This window comes from Lampetra planeri, chromosome 23 (assembly GCF_965212315.1).
Source record: "Lampetra planeri chromosome 23, kcLamPlan1.2.h2, whole genome shotgun sequence".
Classification (NCBI taxonomy): Eukaryota; Metazoa; Chordata; class Hyperoartia; order Petromyzontiformes; family Petromyzontidae; genus Lampetra; species Lampetra planeri.
The window spans coordinates 10,632,579-10,651,160 of NC_136129.1; the positions used below are offsets into that span (position 1 = coordinate 10,632,579).

An 18,582-nucleotide genomic window follows, 5' to 3' on the forward strand; every position below is an offset into this window, starting at 1 on the left:
TTGTGTATCTCTAGCTTTGTGTATGTCTAGTTGTGTGTACCTCTAGCTTTGTGTATCTCTAGCTTTGTGTACATCTCGCGTTGTGTTTCTAGAGATTTGTGTATCTCTCGCTTGGTGTGTTTAGGTCTGAATTGTCCAGCGATGGTTGTCACTTGTTGATGCAGGTCACCCCTTACCAGAGAGACAATGTTTGCTACCTGGCTGAATTAATTTCAAGACGTATTATAAACGGCGTTCAATGACCCCACGAGGAAAATACACCACACGCAACGTTTGCAGGGGACGTTTCCGTGCTCTAATTGGCAATCGAACTGGACTTTCAGAGGTGGCCGGTTCGATCCGCTCAGTTCCACAGTTGAAACCATGGGGCACGCGTCTCTTTTTTATTTCAAATTCGCGAAAACTGGACCATGACGCCGGTACGACGTGGCCTACTCTTGTGAGCGACGTCACGGGATCTGCGACGTCCGCAGCGAAGCAGACGTCGCCGTCGCAGTGTTTGTGCGGTGGATACACGCGCCGCAGCATTGACCAGGGCGGGCTGCCGGATCCGAAGCCGCAAAAACCTTTGCAACGAGCGGCGAACGCGCGACCGCTCGGCCGCATCACCACCCAAATTCAATCCCAGAAGGCCGTGCAGCTGATGGGATGTGTAACAACAACAAACAATTGCGCGTGAATTTTTGCACGTGGACGGAGAGATACGTGAAGGAGGCACATTTGCTTATTTATGTCGGTGCCGAACAGAGCCAGCTGCCTGTGTTTACAACCAGAACCTCCTCCTCCTCTTGCTTCTCTGGTCCATTGCCTCGCTCAGTGCGGGCGAGACACGTGGCCTTGACACGGGCACACAATGGCCAGGCTCTTGTGAGGAGTGTCTGGGGATCCTTAATATCCATGGGCAGATGGCGCCTTTGTATGTTCCTCTTCTTCCTCCGCCCTCTCCACCTGCCTGAAGGTGGCGGGGGTGGGGGGGGGGTCATTCCAGTGGGTTCTTGCGCGTGTTTAACTATTTAGAGTCGGCTCTGTGCGTGTGGGTGTACATCTATATGTATGTATAGCGAATTGTTTTCTTCTTAAAGGTCAACCCTTCACCTGGTGCTCACGTCACTGCCAGCAAAAGCCCCCTGTTGGATTTGCTGCTAATATTTATTTATTTGTGTTGCCTGCAAGAGGAAGGTCCCCTGAGATGGCCGGGTGACCCTGGGGTCAGCGCGCTGAGCCGCTGCCGCTGGGAGTCGCGATGGGTCCGAGTCCGGTCACCCGCTCGGGATAGAACCAGTTTCTCACGAGTGGCGGCGGCTTGACGGGCTCAGCTCTGTCACTGTGCACAACACAAGACGTCATTACGTTTGGATGTACACAGTTCGGCGTAATTCAACATCGAAAACAAATGTAATTGAATGGCAGCTAATAATAAAATTTCATGTTTAGTTTTCATTTAGTGTCGTATCACGCAAGTTGCATCGCTTAATCGCCGGAGACCCACACGCCAACGGGGAGGCAGGCAGGCGGTGAGCTGTCGCCAACAATTGCTCACGCTCCGTGGCTCCTCTTTAGATTAAGATGTTGTCAACCAACGAGCGAGGGTTTGTGCATGAGAGAGAGAGAGGAAGCCGGAGCGCACACATGCGAGGGGGCAACCCTCTATCCCATACAGAAGGGCCAGACGATGCGAGTCCACACTCTGCTGTTCTGCCTCCTCGATGTCCAGCAGTTATGGTATATCACCTTCTGCAGGCCGTTCTATTTGATGCGGTGTGGCACGGCTTTGTGGGAATTCCATTGGATTTTTCATCTCACGGCCTGATGCCAATTGCACGATCGTACCCGCATTTAACCCCATCGCAAACAGCCTCGCTCTCCACTATGGCAGCCATGTGATCACCTTGCATCTGAGAGGATGTGCACTGTACGCATACTGCCAATTAAAGATCAACCCGCCAGACGCCACAACTTGTCAACTCGTCTTGTGAGGTTCCTAAAGATGACTGAACATTTCATAGGCAATGTTCTACGCGGTATTTTTTTTCAGAATCAGAATATATATTTATAGTGGAGAAATCCGATGAGCTATGAAGCTCTTTTTCACTGATGTCCAGTTTTTGTTTGGAAACTACTCAGCTTTGGGCTGTCAAAGTGTTTGTACAAAACTGCTGTTGCTGCTGTTGCTGTTGCTGCTGTTGCTGTTGCTGCTGCTGTTGCTACTGCTGTTGCTGCTGTTGCTGTTGCTGCTGTTGCTGCTGCTGTTGCTGCTGTTGCTGCTGCTGTTGCTGATGTTGCTGCTGCAGTTACTGCTGTTGCTGCCTCGGCTGTGCGCCCCGCGTGGTCCCGCGGAGAGAGGCTGCGGTGGTGGTGGCCGCGGCTCCATCAAAGTGGTAATTGGGGCGCTTAGCCTGTGAACAGGATTGCCAACCGCCAGGGTCACCCAGCCTGCCGAGTGAAAGTCCTGCAATTAAAGAAGAGGAATGTGTGTCAGCAGCATGTGGCTGTGTGTGTGTGTGCACGTTCGATTTTCATTGGTGCTACTCGCTAACAGCACTTGCCCCAACCGTCTGTTCAGGCTATACGGGGGATCTTTGTCTTTGTGTACACGCTGGAGTCGTGGCTGGTTAGCGTCGTGGTTAACGAGCTGCGCTACTACTGATTCCAGTTACACCGATACAATTGGTGACGAATATACGAACCAATCCTAGGCCTCCTGCGTTGGCTCAGCCTTAAAAGAGAACCTGGTGCAATGTGTAAGCATCGCCACTTGAGAGACAAAGGCGGCCGGGCGTGCTGCTGGCCACCCACACTCTCGTGTGCAGTTCGGGCCCCAACAGTCTGTTCAGGCTATGCGTGGTATCTTTGTCTTCCTGGTATGAGTGTGGCTGGTTGATTTCGCGTGTGTTTGCCGGGGCGTGTGTGTGAGAGAGGGATGCCTCGCGCTGCTGAGCTGCCTGCTTCAGAAGAAAATCCTTGGCCAATTCATGCGGACGGACTAAAATATTTGAATAAATATGTAGGTTACAGAATTGAGTCTTGCTTATATGTATATAATTTTACCCAGAATGCTCAACAACAACAACGCATAATGAGTTTGTATATAACATTGTTTTTTGTGCTGAACAGGGCCCTGTCAATCAGAGTAATGATACTAATAATAATGTTTGGTTTAACAGCGCATCGTTCGTGTCAATTGCATCTCACGATTGCCAAGGGACCACACACAAGGGACAGGCAGCCAGGCAACGAGCCGGCACCAACAATTGCCCCATGCTCTGCAGTCCTCTTTACAATAAGATGTTTTCAGCCAATTAATTAGTTCATAATCGAATCACGTGCTACTGCCAATACGATCTGGCAAGCCAGAAGCATTTGTTTAAGTCGAGAACAACAACATACATTGTGAAAACCTGGTAATTTAAATTTATTTGTCATTGAAATAAGAAAATTATCTACACGGGCAATATCAAGAAGGCCACTGTAACGAAAAACATTGTGAAATAGCCGATGTTAATCCCTTCATATTCAAATGTGAATCTGAACAGAGAGAGGGCGTGACGGATGTTTGGCGACGGGTGGCGATAGGCGAAATGAAAATAATTAGTTTGTAAACAGAAAGAAATGTCAGACGAAGCGCGGTTCTGTCGGTGATGGAGGAACTTAGCAGAAACTGTGCACACAACCTTTATGAGAATAATGGGCAAACGTTCCCTGCCTGCGATGAGCAATGAATCTATCCCGCGTGGGAGTAATATCGCCTCCACAGCGAAGCACCGCCCATTCATTCTCAGGCTGTTGACGAGACGAAATGATGCAGGGACCTTCCCCGCTATGCGAGTAACGAATGCATACGAGAACCTCGTGGGGTTTTTTAAAAACCTATGTATTGATTGGGTTTTGTTTTCATCTGTTGTTTTATTCTACGTACACGTGTGTACACGTGCAGGCGTAGAGGTGGCTGGGTAGCTCAGGAAGTCGGAGGAGCAGAAGTATCAGCTCAGATAAGAAGCTTGGGTTTCTAATCGAGGTGTCGCCGACCCAACTGTGGTTAGATCAGTTTTTCACTCGTGTCAAGTTTATGGTACCCAGCCAAATGACTGCACAAAAACCGTGTTTGGGCTTTCATTTAAATTGGCAAATATTACAGGGAGTGAGAATTGCAAAGGTTGACTATACTGCCCCGTGCGATGAACATCCCCGTAGCAGGGCGCATGGGGAAGTGGTCACTGGCAGGTATCTGGGAAGTCATTCCGGTATATCACCTTCTGCAGCCCGTTGTCAAATACATGGGGAGATAAACTCATTGATTGGCTGTAATCCATCTTGAATATATCGAGGATCACAGAGCTTGGGCAGTCGTTAGTGCCGACTCAGCACGTGGTGGCTGCTGCTGCTGCTGCTGCTGCTGCCTTCCGTCTCGTGTCCGTGGTTCCTCCTCCTCCTCGTCGTGATCATGGCGCCCCTGAGTCGTCCCCCTCTCTACGAGAGCGAGGAGCGGACACTTTATACTTCTTCTGCTCTGCGAGGGATCTGAATGGACACGTCGTCCCGTGCTAGGATGCCACAATTGAAACGCAGTTGGGGGGGGGGGACAAAAATCGAAATGCGATTTCCATCTCGGCAATGGAGGCGGGACACGTGGGCCACGTGGGCCACGAGCAGCACCGTCGCCGGCGGTGGTGGCACGGGGAGCGCGGCCACCCTGGGTCCAGAGCAAACGCGGCTGTGTGAAGTCACTCCTCGTGCGGGTCGTGGCGAACGTGTTCGGTTTGGGCGATCTTGCTTGTTATTTTATCGAATTGAAAAACTAATTTTATTATTATTATTATTGAAACAAGAAAAAAAATTCCAGCAGAAAAAGGCCTCGGATGATATCCCGAGACTTTCAGGAGGACGTTGCTTCGTGTGCTTGAACCATTTGCCTGCGTGTCGTAGCGCAAAGCATTGCCCAACGTTGATTGCGTTGCGGTGTTTGGGCGCGCGTCCATTCAGAATGAGACTCTTTGTGGAGAGCGCAGGAATCTATTAACGCGGCGTGTGCTGGGGAATTCATTGCATCGCTTTTACCTTGAGCCGTTCTCAGGCGCAAGACCGAGGCTGAGGACGAGGCCGGCGATAAAACAAGTTAAGCCAATAACGTGTGGACGCCTCCATTCCATCCCACAAACGATACCACAAGAACGATGCAACATTCCGTGAATTTCTGCCAAAGCCGTAGAATGCTCAAATATTGCATGTCGACGAAAATGTGCTGCAAATTACGGTTAAAATGGCACGTTTCTTTTTATTATTACAATAATAAAAGAGAAATGACACCGTGTCATCGTAAGCTTCTTTAAGCCAGGAGCCTTTGTTTTCTTAATGCAAACACAGCAGAGAAGTGTCGCCTTGCAGAGAACCGCGAGCTCGCTCCGAGCCCTCGCTGCTGCTGCTGCTGCTGCACCAGCGCCGGAGTGAGCGACGGCGTCACGCAAACCGCCACACATACCGTCAAACAAACCGTCAAACAAACCGCCACACAAACCGTCACGTAAACCGTCACGTAAACCGTCACGCAAACCGTCACACAAACCGTCAAACAAACCGCCACACAAACCGTCACGTAAACCGTCACGTAAACCGTCACGTAAACCATCACGCAAACTGTCACACAACCCGTCAAACACACCGCCACACGAACCGTCACGTAAACCGTCACGTAAACCGTCACGCAAACCGTCACACGAACCGTCACGTAAACCGTCACATAAACCGTCACGTAAACCGTCACACAAACCGTCACGTAAACCGTCACGCGAACCGCCCTTTAAGGGATTCTCGCGCAAGTATCCGCAGTGAGGATCCCTTAAAGGGCGGTTCGCGTGACGCCCTCGGGATGTACGGTCCGCACGCGGTGATTTGAACGTCGATTTGAAATGTTTGGGTGCAGATTTAGCGCGTTGCGTTTTAGGTTAAGTCTAGCAAGCAGGCTGTCACGCGATATATGTACATCTTGATATTTATATTGATATTGATATATTGAAATCATAGTTTGATGTTTTCGATCGCTTAGAATGCGGTTCATCTCCCACCCCCTTCAGCAACCCCCCACTGACTAGAGTGGTGAAGTATGGCAAATAAACCTGTTACCGAATCAGGAGTGCCTCATCCAGCAGTGGATTGACATTAAGCCGTAAATTATCATAATTATTTTTATTGCATACACTGTGTTTAAAAATTATGCAAACGAACGTAGGTACACATCTGTTTTGAAACTGCCTACATTACGGTTTAATATTGATATAAAATATATGCATGAAGCAAATTAGTAATATAATAACAGCCATCATGACATTGAAGAAACATATCATTTTAAACAATATAATTACCTTTTATTTCCCCTTCAGCACAGCAACGCAATGTTAGTATATCACTGGTTCATAATGAGCAAAACGGGGATTAAAATTGTTCTGTCACTGTATGCCCCATTAGATATTGCTCACGGACAGATGTGTGACCTGACGAACTACGGTAGGCTTCGTGCCATCTGTTCCTTTCTCCGAGTTTTATTGCATCGGGATTCCGCGGTGGGGTTTTGTGTTTTGTCATTTTCTTCATCCATCAGGAATGGGATGGACATGTGGCAGGAATCTCTGCGCCATTTGATGGACGTGGACTTGAAATTTGAAGATCGTGGGGACAGGCGGCTCAGCGGTAGAGCCACGGGGCTCGCAATCAAATGGTTGTGAGTTAGTATCCTGGCTTGGGGCTTTGGCTCATCCCATCGTCCCTCCGTGGTCAATAAAAGAGGTACCGCTTTGTGGGTAAGCTAACGTGGTCAATCCTGTAGAGCCATAGGCTCGGGGCTGTAACCCGGAGATAATCGCCACCATGATATCGGTCGTGTAGCGAGCAGAGTAAGACCAAGAACAAGCTTGTGTTGCCTTGTGTGGTGTTTTTTTCTAAGAGGGCGCATTGTCACAGAGATGGTTGTTTTTTTTTTCTTGTGTTCACTGCAACGATTCATCCCCACTGTAGGCTTATCTGGAACTTTCAGTGCATTGCTCTCTTGCAGCAACACGATCGCATACCTGTCACACCAAATTAGGGCACAGTATATGGGTTCCAGCATTCTTTGTTATTGGCTCATAGGACTTTCGTCCTTATGGGACGTGACCTTAACCAGAGGTAACACGGGAGAGAAAAGAGGGGACAGAGCGAATGTGAGAGATGGAGAACAATTTTTTATTGGTCCGACGCTGACAAAATTGGTGCAGTATTATGTTGAATTTCAGGGTTACAGCTAAGGTCTTACGCATCGCGTTACGATTCAGGGCGCTGCCCTGGTGGAGGCGGCGTCCTCGTCTCCCCGGCGCAGGCGCGCTGTGTGTGTGTGTGCTTGTGTGTGTGTGCTTGTGTGTGTGTGTGCTTGTGTGTGTGCTTGTGTGTGTGCTTGTGTGTGTGTGTGCTTGTGTGTGTGTGCTTGTGTGTGTGTGCTTGTGTGTGTGCTTGTGTGTGTGTGCTTGTGTGTGTGTGCTTGTGTGTGTGTGTGCTTGTGTGTGTGTGTGCTTGTGTGTGCGTGCTTGTGTGTGTGTGCTTGTGTGTGTGTGTGGTTGTGTGTGTGTGCTTGTGTGTGTGTGTGTGTGCTTGTGTGTGTGCTTGTGTGTGTTTGTGTGCTTGTGTGTGTGTGCGTGTGTTTATTTGTGTGCTTGTGTGTGTGTGCTTGTGTGTGTGTGCTTGTGTGTGTGTGTGCTTGTGTGTGTGCTTGTGTGTGTGTGTGTGTGCTTGAGTGTGTGTGTGCTTGTGTGTGTGCTTGTGTGTGTGTGCTCGTGTGTGTGTGCGTGTATGTGTGTGCGTGTGCTTGTGTGTGTGTATGCGTGTGTGTGTGTGTGTGCGTGTGCTTGTGTGTGTGTGCTTGTGTGTGTGTGCGTGTGTTTATTTGTGTGTGTGTGTGCATTTTTTTGTGTGTGCGTGTGTGCGCGTTTGTGTGTATGTTTTGTGTGCGTGTGTGTATGTGTGCATGTGTTTGTGTGTATGTGGTGAGCGGTAATGCAGTGATCAGCACGCTGCGCTATGAACCGGCGACCCCACTTAGATTCCCGCTCACGGCCAACACCAGTGATGATTATCTGAACCGGTCCTCGGCCTCCCCTAGGTCGACTCAGCCTCAAAATGAATCCTAGTGCGTTGTGTAAACATCGCCACTGGGGAGACAAAGGCGGTTAGGCATGGTGCTGGCAACCCACCCCTCGTGTGCTGTACCGTCATTCATAGGTGCTCGCTAACAGCGCTTGCCCAAACAGTATGTGAAGGCTATACGGGGGATCTTGTGTGTGTGTGTGTATATTTGCGTGCGTGTGTTGGTGCTTGTGTGTGTGTGCGGGGTTTTCCGTGGGATGTGTGTTTTGGCCACGTGGAGACGGAGTTTTAATGGCTTGCCTCTGAAGTCGCATACCTTACAGAGATAATAATGGCAGTCATTAAAAACTGTTGCTTTCATTTACACACTGCCACATCGAGACACTCCTTAATTGGCAAATAGATGCGAGTAGGAACGTGGAAATGTTTTAGTGAATTAAATCAACTGGCCAACCGGTGACTGGACATTGGACGTTCTTACAAACACGCTGATATCCTTTATGAATGCATTCATCATCTTTTTTTGCCTTTGTAAGTTCAAATTGTGCAGGGTTAGCACTTGACACAACTCTGTTGCACGGCAGAGGGCTTCAACAAAGATTCCCGTGCACTCGGCGGGTTTCAAAGGGAAGCGGAGCTCATATAAACATCTCGTTCTGGCGCGGCGCGCGGTGCATACACGCACTGTATCTTTCATTTGTCTTCACGTATTTCATCAGCAGAGATATCGGGACATTCAAAGCCAGTTGGTGCTCTGCCGAGAGTCGATTAACACGCGGGTTGTTTTTGTTGTTGTTTTGCATATATATTAAAACAAAATGATAATACAAAGCAACCTTTCCTTTCTGAAACATCAAAATGCTGAGACTCGATGGAGAAGCGTGCCAAGTGTTGGGTTTTATTCCTGAAAATTCGCGCGCAATAATTGGGCAGTTTAATCGACGATATCGACTGCCCCCTTGGCTACGCGTACAACAATACAGTGTGTGGGTTTTAATTAACAGCCGTAGAGGATGGGTATCATTTTTAATGGACACTAAAATTCAAGGGAGATTACGTTTTTTTTTTCGGGCATGCAGACTGAATTAAGTAAAGGTCTGCCAGAAGAAGCTGTTAAATTGTCTAGGCTTATAATAATAATAACACAAACTCGTTGGCCTGTGGCTACATCTACAGCACGAAATGTATGCTGCATGTATTTGATTATATGCGTGTCTATTACCTTCAATCAACGGCGAAGTTCATCATCTGTAGGCACTGCCACTTACTCCTTAGACCCCACCCCTTCCTGATTACCCCCCCCCCCCTACCTATTCCTATTGTGGCTCCACGCCTCTCACTTTTGGAGCCACCCCTTCTTATTTAGACCGCGTCTCCCTCTGTCTGGGTAGTGGTGGGAAGAGGGGGAGGAACGTCAAATGTTCGAGATGAATTGCAACAGAGAATGGAACGGGAATGGGAAGAGAGAAGAAAAAAGAATGGGAAATGAGAGGAGACGGATGGAGAATGAATGGAGAAACGGGAGCAAGGGGTCAGGAGGGGAGAGGCAGGAGTAGGAGGAGGCCACATCAGGACCTCGACGCTGCTGCCGCTGCTACTCCGTGGAGCAGCAGCGGCATCTGTCCTCACACTGGGCGGCGGGAAGGCGGGAGGGGCTCTCAGTGGGGGTGGCCACACACCAGCCACGTGATTTACGGGCGGCTCGAGCTGGTCTCGAGATACGGATGGATGTTGATGCATCGCGTCGTCATGCCGGCCACCGGTCGTCGGGGTTTTATTGGCCGCACTAATCTCCGGTGCGGGTCGCTCGCTCGCTGCTTCGGTGGCGTTTCTCGCCGTGCGCGCTTCTGAAAGGGCGTGAAAAACGGAGAGAAAACGACGCTGGAAATGTATCGACAGGCATTCTTTTCTTTCATTGCTTTATATTTCATTCTCTATTGCATTGTCTGCAGTATGATGGAGTGTAGCCTTTTTAATGTGAACATTTACAAATACTCCACCGTACTCTGTATGTAAATGTGCAACCCTCCATTTGTGTGTGCGTGACACTGCTCTGCTTTATTACTGTGTGAGTGGTTCAACGTTCAGGGTTTTCTAGGCTGCGTTCAATTATGCGATTCTTGAAATAAAGTTGTATTATTATTACTGTTTCCAGCCCTTTGTCAACACACTGGTGGGTGAAGGCCTCCGCCCCTTGCCGTGTTGTTGGTCACGAGCGTTGCCTGACCATACTCCACCACCATACTCCACCACCATACTCCACCACCATACTACACCACCATACTCCACCACCATACTCCACCACCCTCGTCGGTGTGGGCTGGGTCAGAAATCACTCGTCACTGATGTTAGCCGTGCCTGGGAATGTGCTATTAAAAAGGACCATCGCCCGAAACGTCGCCTATGACTTTATTGTATTTTAAGGCTGTTATTGACAAATGCATTCAGTTTTCCTTTTTGTTACCACAATATCAGTCGCGTGTTCCAGAAGACTGCTGTTGCTGATAGAATGGCCATGCTGGGGCACATCTCTTTGCAATTTGCTGTCTGCAAGCCTCCTCCCCTTCCGAAGAGGCCCATGAGTTCCGCTCGATGAAGCACGCTATCGAATGTTTTAGCTGCGCAGTTAGCTTGAATTAAGTCCGTGTTTGCCGTGTAAACGCGGGCGCTCGTGTTGACACGAGGCGCGTGCGTTTAACTCGTTCACTGGCGGCCTCCGTCTTGTGGACACGCGGATTTTACGAGGCGCTCTGTGTGTCGTGGATCTCTGTCCGCGTCTAGCAACAAAGTGTGCAGTTTCTCATTCCGCGATTAAAACGTGCGGCTTGACCTTGTGACCTACGAGGGATCGCCGGGATCAGGCGCCGAGCCTGGCCAGCGCCCGGAAACGCACAAAATGCCTCTCCCATTTCCGAGTGGAGTGGAATCTTCCAGTCTCTAAATCGTGTATACAAAAGTGAAGCTGCAATTTCCTGCTCACGCCACTACAGGTGGAAGGTTCTTCACCGGAGGGAGCTCTATAGAGCCCCTCTAGAAGAGCGTATTTGGCCTACTCTTCCACGCTGTCCATACGTCCCAGACGAGGTGGAAGCACCCATACCTTACTCCACCACGTGCGACCTGCCGCTCGCCAACTACGGCACCCGCACCACGAACACCGATGGGTCCACACAGGCGCGAGATTGAATACACTTGCCCTGTGTGTCAACCACCGTTCCGGGAGATGGAATCTACTGGGCATCTGTGAAAAAGAGCTTTCTGGCTCATCGGATTCCTCCAGTATAAATATTGGGAGTCTGGAATCGAACCAGCGACCTCTGGATCGCGAGGGCTGACCACTGCCCCAAGGCAGCATTTCTGTCCACGCTACGCTGCCCACACTACGCTGCCCACGCTACGCTGCCCACACTACGCTGCCCACGCTACGTTGCCCACACTACGCTGCCAACACTATGCTGCCCACACTACGCTGCCCACACTACGCTCGCCACGCTATGCTGCCCACACTACGCTGCCCACGCTACGCTGCCCACACTACGCTGCCCACACTATGCTGCCCACACTATGCTACCCACACTATTCTGCTCACACTATTTTGACCATGGGGAGGGAGTTTCGCGACATCTGTGCTAGATCGCCGGTTCGTGCGGCCACCCCCGACCAGCTGTGCGTACGTTCGTTGAACTTCTTTCGCACCGTACATAGCCAGCCGTGCTAATCGGAGGTGCGGGGCTGAAAAGAAAAACACTCAGTCATGGAAATCGCCCAACATCCCAACGCAGCGGGTCCCTCCTGAAAACGAGTCTTCAGAATTAAAGTATTTATTTATACTGGAGGAAGCCGATGGAGCTATGAAGCATTTTTTTCCCCACGGATGTCCAGTAGAGTCTCAGTAGTGTTGAGTCTCGGCGAGTCCTTCCCGGGTACGTGGCGCTCTGCTCAGTGCGCGAGGAAGGCGGAGGAGTGGACTTGGGCACGCAGGAGCGAGGTGCCACGTGAATGCACGCACGCGGTCTGCAAAAGAGCAGCCCTCCCTCCCCCTTCCCTGCGAGGGAATCGCAGTAAACTCTGTCGAACATTGGCAGAGCGCCGGGCGTGGGAGTGATTAAGGGAAACGCTTAACGCGCACCGATTGAGGCGCAGGGTAAAAACCTCGCCGCTCTCCTTAACGAGAAGTGGTGCCTCGTGTTCCCTCAACAATTAAGCGCAGCAAAGCAATTCCAGATGTTTATCCTCTGCGCGCGTCTATGTGTTTGTGTTTACATTATAGCCTTTAAATTGCCTTGTAAAACTTGAGTAGCGCGTTGCCTTCAAATGAATGCGCGCGCGCGCGCTCCGAGAATCCTCGCTCGTGAGCCGCCAGGCAGGCAGCACGCGCCGCTGGCAAACGTCGCGGGCGTTCAAATTGGCAGCGGCCTGCTGGAGTCTGCCGGCAAACAGCCACGACGCTCGGTGCCAGCCTCATTGCGTTCCCTTTACCGGCAACGTCGATCTTGCGCGGGCGGGGTTATCGCGTTTAACCGGTGGTGAGATCTCGGGAAAGATTTCACCTCCGGTTAAATGCACGGATGCTCTCTCCACCCTCCTCCCCCTGTTCTGCGTGGGTTTCCTCCGTGTTTATCCCACAGCGAACACAAACAACAACACCAACAACGCGGCGTGAACCGGCGTTGGCCAAACATCCCAATGACGAATAATTACCTGCGAAACACTCGGTTAGGATCGCACAAAGCAACCTGCACCGCGATACAACTTGGCAGGAGCCTCCTGGAGAATAAAGTCCAGCTGATGAATACCTGGGTAAATAAGCAGAATCATAATAACAGCAACAACAACAGGAATCGTCATCTTTCTCCTCTACACGGCCACGAGTGTTCGCTGCTCGCCATTTGTCTGACACTGCACAGGGAAGAGAGAAGCTCAGAGCTGCAGAGCGCGTGGCCACAACACCAGCCGCTCTTTAGCATGGCCTACTTATTATAGTTGTTGTTGTTGTTCAAATCAACTCAGCAAAACCATTGTCATCCGAAGTAGTTTGTTCGGGGGGATATGAGAAGCTTGAACACAAAACAACGGAAAGCTGCTACGCGCCAGGCTGTTGGCTTCCCAAGCAACAACAGCGCCCAACAGAATGTAGAGCACCTGGAGAGAAACGATTTCCTGCGAGAAGCAGCAGCGCTCAAGCAATGCGCGCAACAGGCCACGACAGAGAAACACGCGTCTCGCTTCAAAGCCAAATCGCTTGTGCGCCAGTGTCCTGGGCAATGAGCTGCATGTGCCTCTGCACTTGCCATGATTGGCGGTGTTCCATTATACGCTACTACTGCTTGCTGCTGCACGCTGCTGCTGCTGCACATTGCTGCACGCTGCAATCGCATGAGTCATGTGTGTCTGCAAGAACCGTGTTCGCTGTCGAGAGGGATGCGCGCGTGGATCGGCGCTCACTCGCTCGCTCAATTTCTCGCCCGCCCCGAGCAAGCAGAGCACGCGGGGGCATCAATGATGATGCTCGCGCGCAGAAACGAGCGCGAAATAGCCCCAGAAGGCCCACCCTTATCCCTGCCTGCGTAGGCATCGGTGGGTGGAAGATAACACGCTGTGCGGACGACCTCCGGTGTGGCCGGGGCAGAGGGCTGTGTGCACCTGGTTCGTGTCGCCCGTCTCTCGGCGGTGGATTCGGCGGCGGTAAATGTCAAGAGGCAATTCGCAAACTTGTATTCTTCGTTTGTTTTGTGTGTGTAAATAAAGTAGCGCATTGCCGTGCGCTACTTACCCTTGCGCCGCGCGCGCTCACTTTGTGCGCCACATCATTAACAGCAATAATGAGCGCGTTGCGACATCAACACATTCCAGCGTGTCATATTATTTAGCACAAAGTGCACTGTGGGCCCGCCATGCCAAGCAAATCTTCAAGCGTCGCGGTGCAATTTATTCTTGTTTACCACTTGGACCCGTCCCACGAATGTCCGCTTTCAGTGCTCGCTAAATCCAGATTTCTGGATGTAGAAATGTTTTTTCAAGGCTGCGTTTGCGTCATTCTGCTCGTAATCGAGATGCAAACGTCACACGTGGCTGGGCGGTGAAAGAAACCCTCTGGAGGGCCGGAGCAACTTCGAGAAGATCCTTCCCGTTCGTAGGGAATGCCTAGGGAACCGCGAATAATTAATCAACGCATTATTAATAAATTAAAATTACATTCACACGTCATTAACACCCAACAGATTAAATTAACACTAAATAACATGAAAGCAACTGAATATTTACAAGGTAATATGTATATACACTCTGGGTGTTGCTGCCTTGGAGTGGCACGGGGCGGGGCGAGACGCGAGTGGCACGGGGGGGGGAGTGGCACGGGGGGGGGGGGGAGTGGCACGGGGGAGTGGCACGGGGGGGGGGGGACACGTGCCAAGCGTTGTCCTCCTGCCGGGTCGCCTGGAACGCCGCTCGGCGGTCGTCGACCCAGCCGGCGTCCTCGTGTGTCGGCGTGCGGGTGCAGATCAGCGGCACCATGTACAACACGGGCAAGTACATCTCGCTCCGCCTCGACAAGGAGCACCTGGTGAACGTGTCGGGCGGTCCCATGACCTACAACCACCGCCTGGAGGAGGTCCGCATCCACTTCGGCAGCGAGGACAGACAGGGCTCGGAGCACCTCCTCAACGGGCAGGCGTTCCCTGGAGAGGTGCGGCCATCGGGAACGGACACGCCTCGCGCGTCTCACTCTCGTCCGTGCCGTGTTGTGTTGTTGTAGGGGTGCACGCGCCGTACGTTGAACTTCTTTCGCGCCGTACGTAGCCAATCGTGCTAATCGGAGGTGCGGTGGATAGCGAGTCGATGGCGTGACGGCGGCCATTCGTGACTGCACAGGTTTAAGGTTTGCGCTTAATCCACCTCCCGGAACCGACAACATCGGAGTTACTGTCAAGGGACGATTGTCGTTCTCTCTGGCAGTGCCAGTGAGAACGTGCTACTCCCTGGTGCGGATAGGAGGCCGCTTGAATGGATTCGAGAAGCCGGTTCCGTGTTATCTCCTTATCTCACGACGATGATGATGATGATGACGCCGATAGCACAATCAGCATAGCATGGGCGGGGGGGGGGACGGACAACAAAAAATATTGCGATCATTAAAAGGCGCGTTAGCAACGCACATCATGCACTATAAATGCAAATGCGTACGCGATGATGCTCTCGTGTGAATGTCAGCAATTAGGCTGCGTCGCACCTGCAATTTACCGCACAATCTGACGCCCTGTGTTGACAGCTGCTCGTGTCTCACATCGCCTCGCCGTTAAAGGACTGCACATCCTCGACAAACGCCTAAACGGATGAATCCATTTGCCGCCCGCCTGCCTTGCGTTTGACGGAACGTGTCTCATCCACGATTTCCCCACAGCCATTATCAGCAGTGGCCATTCCTCTGACCTTTAACTATTGCTGTGTATTCCATTTTAGCCGCGTAGTTGTCTGTTTTAATTACTCTAAATGGTCTCCCAGGGGGTTATTGATGCATAATTTAATCAGCTCGTAGCCATAAACCCGATATTGTTTATGTAATAAAAGCGTTACGTCAAAAAAATTGCGGGAGGATCATGATATCGTTTTCAATCGTCCGTTCGTGTTCACGTGGAATGGCCAAATTGAGGAGCGGCGTCCCCGTAACGCGACTGAGGCATCGCCGCCGTGGCCCGGCGATCACTCCGCGCCGCTGTGCGCGCACGTCGAGGCCTCGGGAAATTACCGCCGCAATTAAGGAGGACGTGAATTGTGCGACAATCACAATTAGAGCCTTTGGCGACACCAATCGCAATATTCATGGCATGTTCGCAATAACACAAATTAACGCGTCTGCACGACCTTGACCCGCCGTTGCCCTCCGGACTTCCAGGTGCGACTTTCCGCATTTTACACCTCAACCGCCCCAACCTCCTCCTCTTCCTCCTCCGTATTTCAAGTCACCACTTTGTGGCCTATCAACCCAACTACATACATAATCATGAATCGGCTGAAACACTGAACTGCGTGTATAGATATCCCCCCGTCTCCCGCTACATCAAGCCCGTGCTAATGCTACTCTTACGATAACTTTACTGTATTTTAATTAAGTGTCAGTCATGCAAATTTCATGTCAAAATGCTGCGGTAGGATTTGTAACGAGCACGCTTGTCGCGCATGGATGCGTGCGAAACCACAGACGAGCGGAAAGGCAGACAGAAGCGGCGCTCCCAACAATTGCCCAAGCTTTGTGGTCCTATATGTTGGGGTTATCTCGCCGTTATCCCATGATGCACCACATTACATTGCGATGCATCGATCGTTGTCCATTCTTTCGCTCGTTATGCGTGCGTCGATGGCCTTCCGAGCGGTGCACGTGGCGTGTAGCGGGCTGGAGTGAAAATCCCCTTGCGACCCAGATAAGTCGGGCGGCTTGTCTGGGTCGTTTGACTGCGCCGGTTGGTGTGGTTTGGTGCAGGTGGGGAGCCATAGACGTTGGAAGCGTAGTATAGTATTACTATGGATTCTGCTGCAACGCAACACCGCCCGTACGCCACACGGCGGTCGCCCATCCAATCCCTCTCCAGGCTCAACCCCTGCTCAGCTTCTGTGACGTGACGAGATTTGGCGATTTCGGCACAGGAAGCAATTCTCGCGACGGTTGATCACGTCCAATTTATGCAAATGAGATCCAAATGTAGCCATGTATAAACGAACGTGGCACGGAGGCCAGGAGTGTACAAATGGGATGGTGGGGGAAGGGGTGTGTGGGGGGGGGTGAAGACAATGCAAACGAGACCGGACAAAAGAGTGGGTTTCTTGATTGAAAATGAACCCCCCCCCTCCCCACACAATTTCCGTAACTGGCGTGGGGGGGGGGGGGCAGTTGGGTGCCAGCATGCGAGCCGCTCTCTTGAGTCTCGGCCATCGTAGAGGGACGGAGACGATTGCGGGCAACGAGACGAGACCACCGCCCGCGTCACTCACCCCCAGCGTCCTGCAGCCAAGCAAGGGCTGACATTTACCGAGGACCTTTTATAGATCGGTGGCGTTGTTGTTGTCGTCGTCGTCGTTGTTGTTGTTGATGCCTCCCGCACGTCACGTCTCATTACTCGGCAGGTTCAGCTCATCCATTACAACCACGAGTTGTATCCCAACGCGTCGGAGGCTGCGCGGAACCCCAACGGACTGGTCGCCGTCTCCATATTCATCAAGGTTGGTTGGGTGCCCGGAGCCTTGCGGGGCTGCCCGCATCACGTGGCCCACCGCGGGGTTGGATGTCGCTGCCGCGCGTCCGCGGGTCGCCGGCTACGCTTCGATCGGCGTTGTTCGGCCCCGAAGGCCGGAGGTCGTTTTACGATCACCAGCACCACGCTTCTTAACCCAGCAAAGCCTCGCAGAGTCTCAAGACTCTTTTTGGTTTATCAGGAGGGTCCTGCCAAGTTTCCGCAGTCGGCGGGGGCGGGGGGGGGGGCGATGTCCCCCCGCGTGCGTGGTCCCAACCGAGTAATTTACGGGTCGTTTTTATGCAACACTGGGGGGTGTTGGTGGCCAATGCCGGCAGTCACGCACCTGGCGCGGGAGGGGGGGGCTCACCACACAGCTGGGCGACGTGGTGACGTCACCGCCGCCCCCCTCCTCGAGGAGTTGGGGTTGTATATAAATATATAATTAGGGAGAGAGGGGGGCTCACCGTCTGCGCATTTTTCTCTACAAGTAACTTGTCAACTTAGAGCCCCAGACAGAATAGATTTACTCCGGTGGAGATATTGGGCCCACTGCCAATTCAACAAAAAGTCGCAAGCCCCGATGCAACAACGGTTTCTTGAGTTTAATGTGATTATATTATCCGTGCGTGTTACGCCTCTAGTGGGTGCGGGGTCAAATACGATACGCACAAGTCAACAAACATGAATTCTTAACCATGATATTCAATGATTGTATCGCGAGCTCAATAATCAATATTAATTGTTACGCCAAACTAGCCGTGTCAATAACCCCACTGACACTTTGAAGGTGCCGTGAACAATGATGACACGTGCTGTCTTTAGTCGCTGCTTATTGGCCGCGCCCGTGCGAGCGAGTGTGCTTGTGAGATGCAGTCGTATTGTCTGTTTCTGTTGCAGGTGTCAGAATCTCCAAATCAGTTTCTGGATAAACTCCTGAACCGAGACACTATCACGAGGATCACGTACAAGAGTAAGCCGATCGCACACGCACGACCCAGCGTCCACTCATCCACCGCTTGACGACATCATTCGCCGGTGCGGTTTCAGCGTCCCAGCGTCGCGTGTCTGACCGTCACGGATCCGCCAATTCACCGCCCCACCCGCCTAGCGCAGGCGGCTCCAGCGGCAGAGCGAGCGGCCCGCAATCCAGAAGGTTGCGAGTTCACATCCTGGTCGCGGGGGGGGGGGGGTTGACTCATCCTATCGACCGGCTGGTGCCGATAGCATGCGTAGCGCTTTGTAGGAATGT

At 51.7% G+C, this 18,582-nt stretch overlaps 1 protein-coding gene across 1 annotated transcript in view; it reads left to right on the plus strand.

Annotated features, from left to right (window-relative positions):
- Positions 1 to 18,582, plus strand: part of CA10 (carbonic anhydrase 10 (inactive)) — a 142,216-nt gene that overhangs the window by 108,013 nt on the left and 15,621 nt on the right. Inside the window, exons 4-6 of the mRNA XM_078605256.1 lie at positions 14,606 to 14,791; positions 17,224 to 17,319; positions 18,231 to 18,303. Of these exons, the coding sequence (XP_078461382.1) occupies positions 14,606 to 14,791; positions 17,224 to 17,319; positions 18,231 to 18,303 (355 nt within the window). The remainder of the gene's footprint in view (positions 1 to 14,605; positions 14,792 to 17,223; positions 17,320 to 18,230; positions 18,304 to 18,582) is intronic.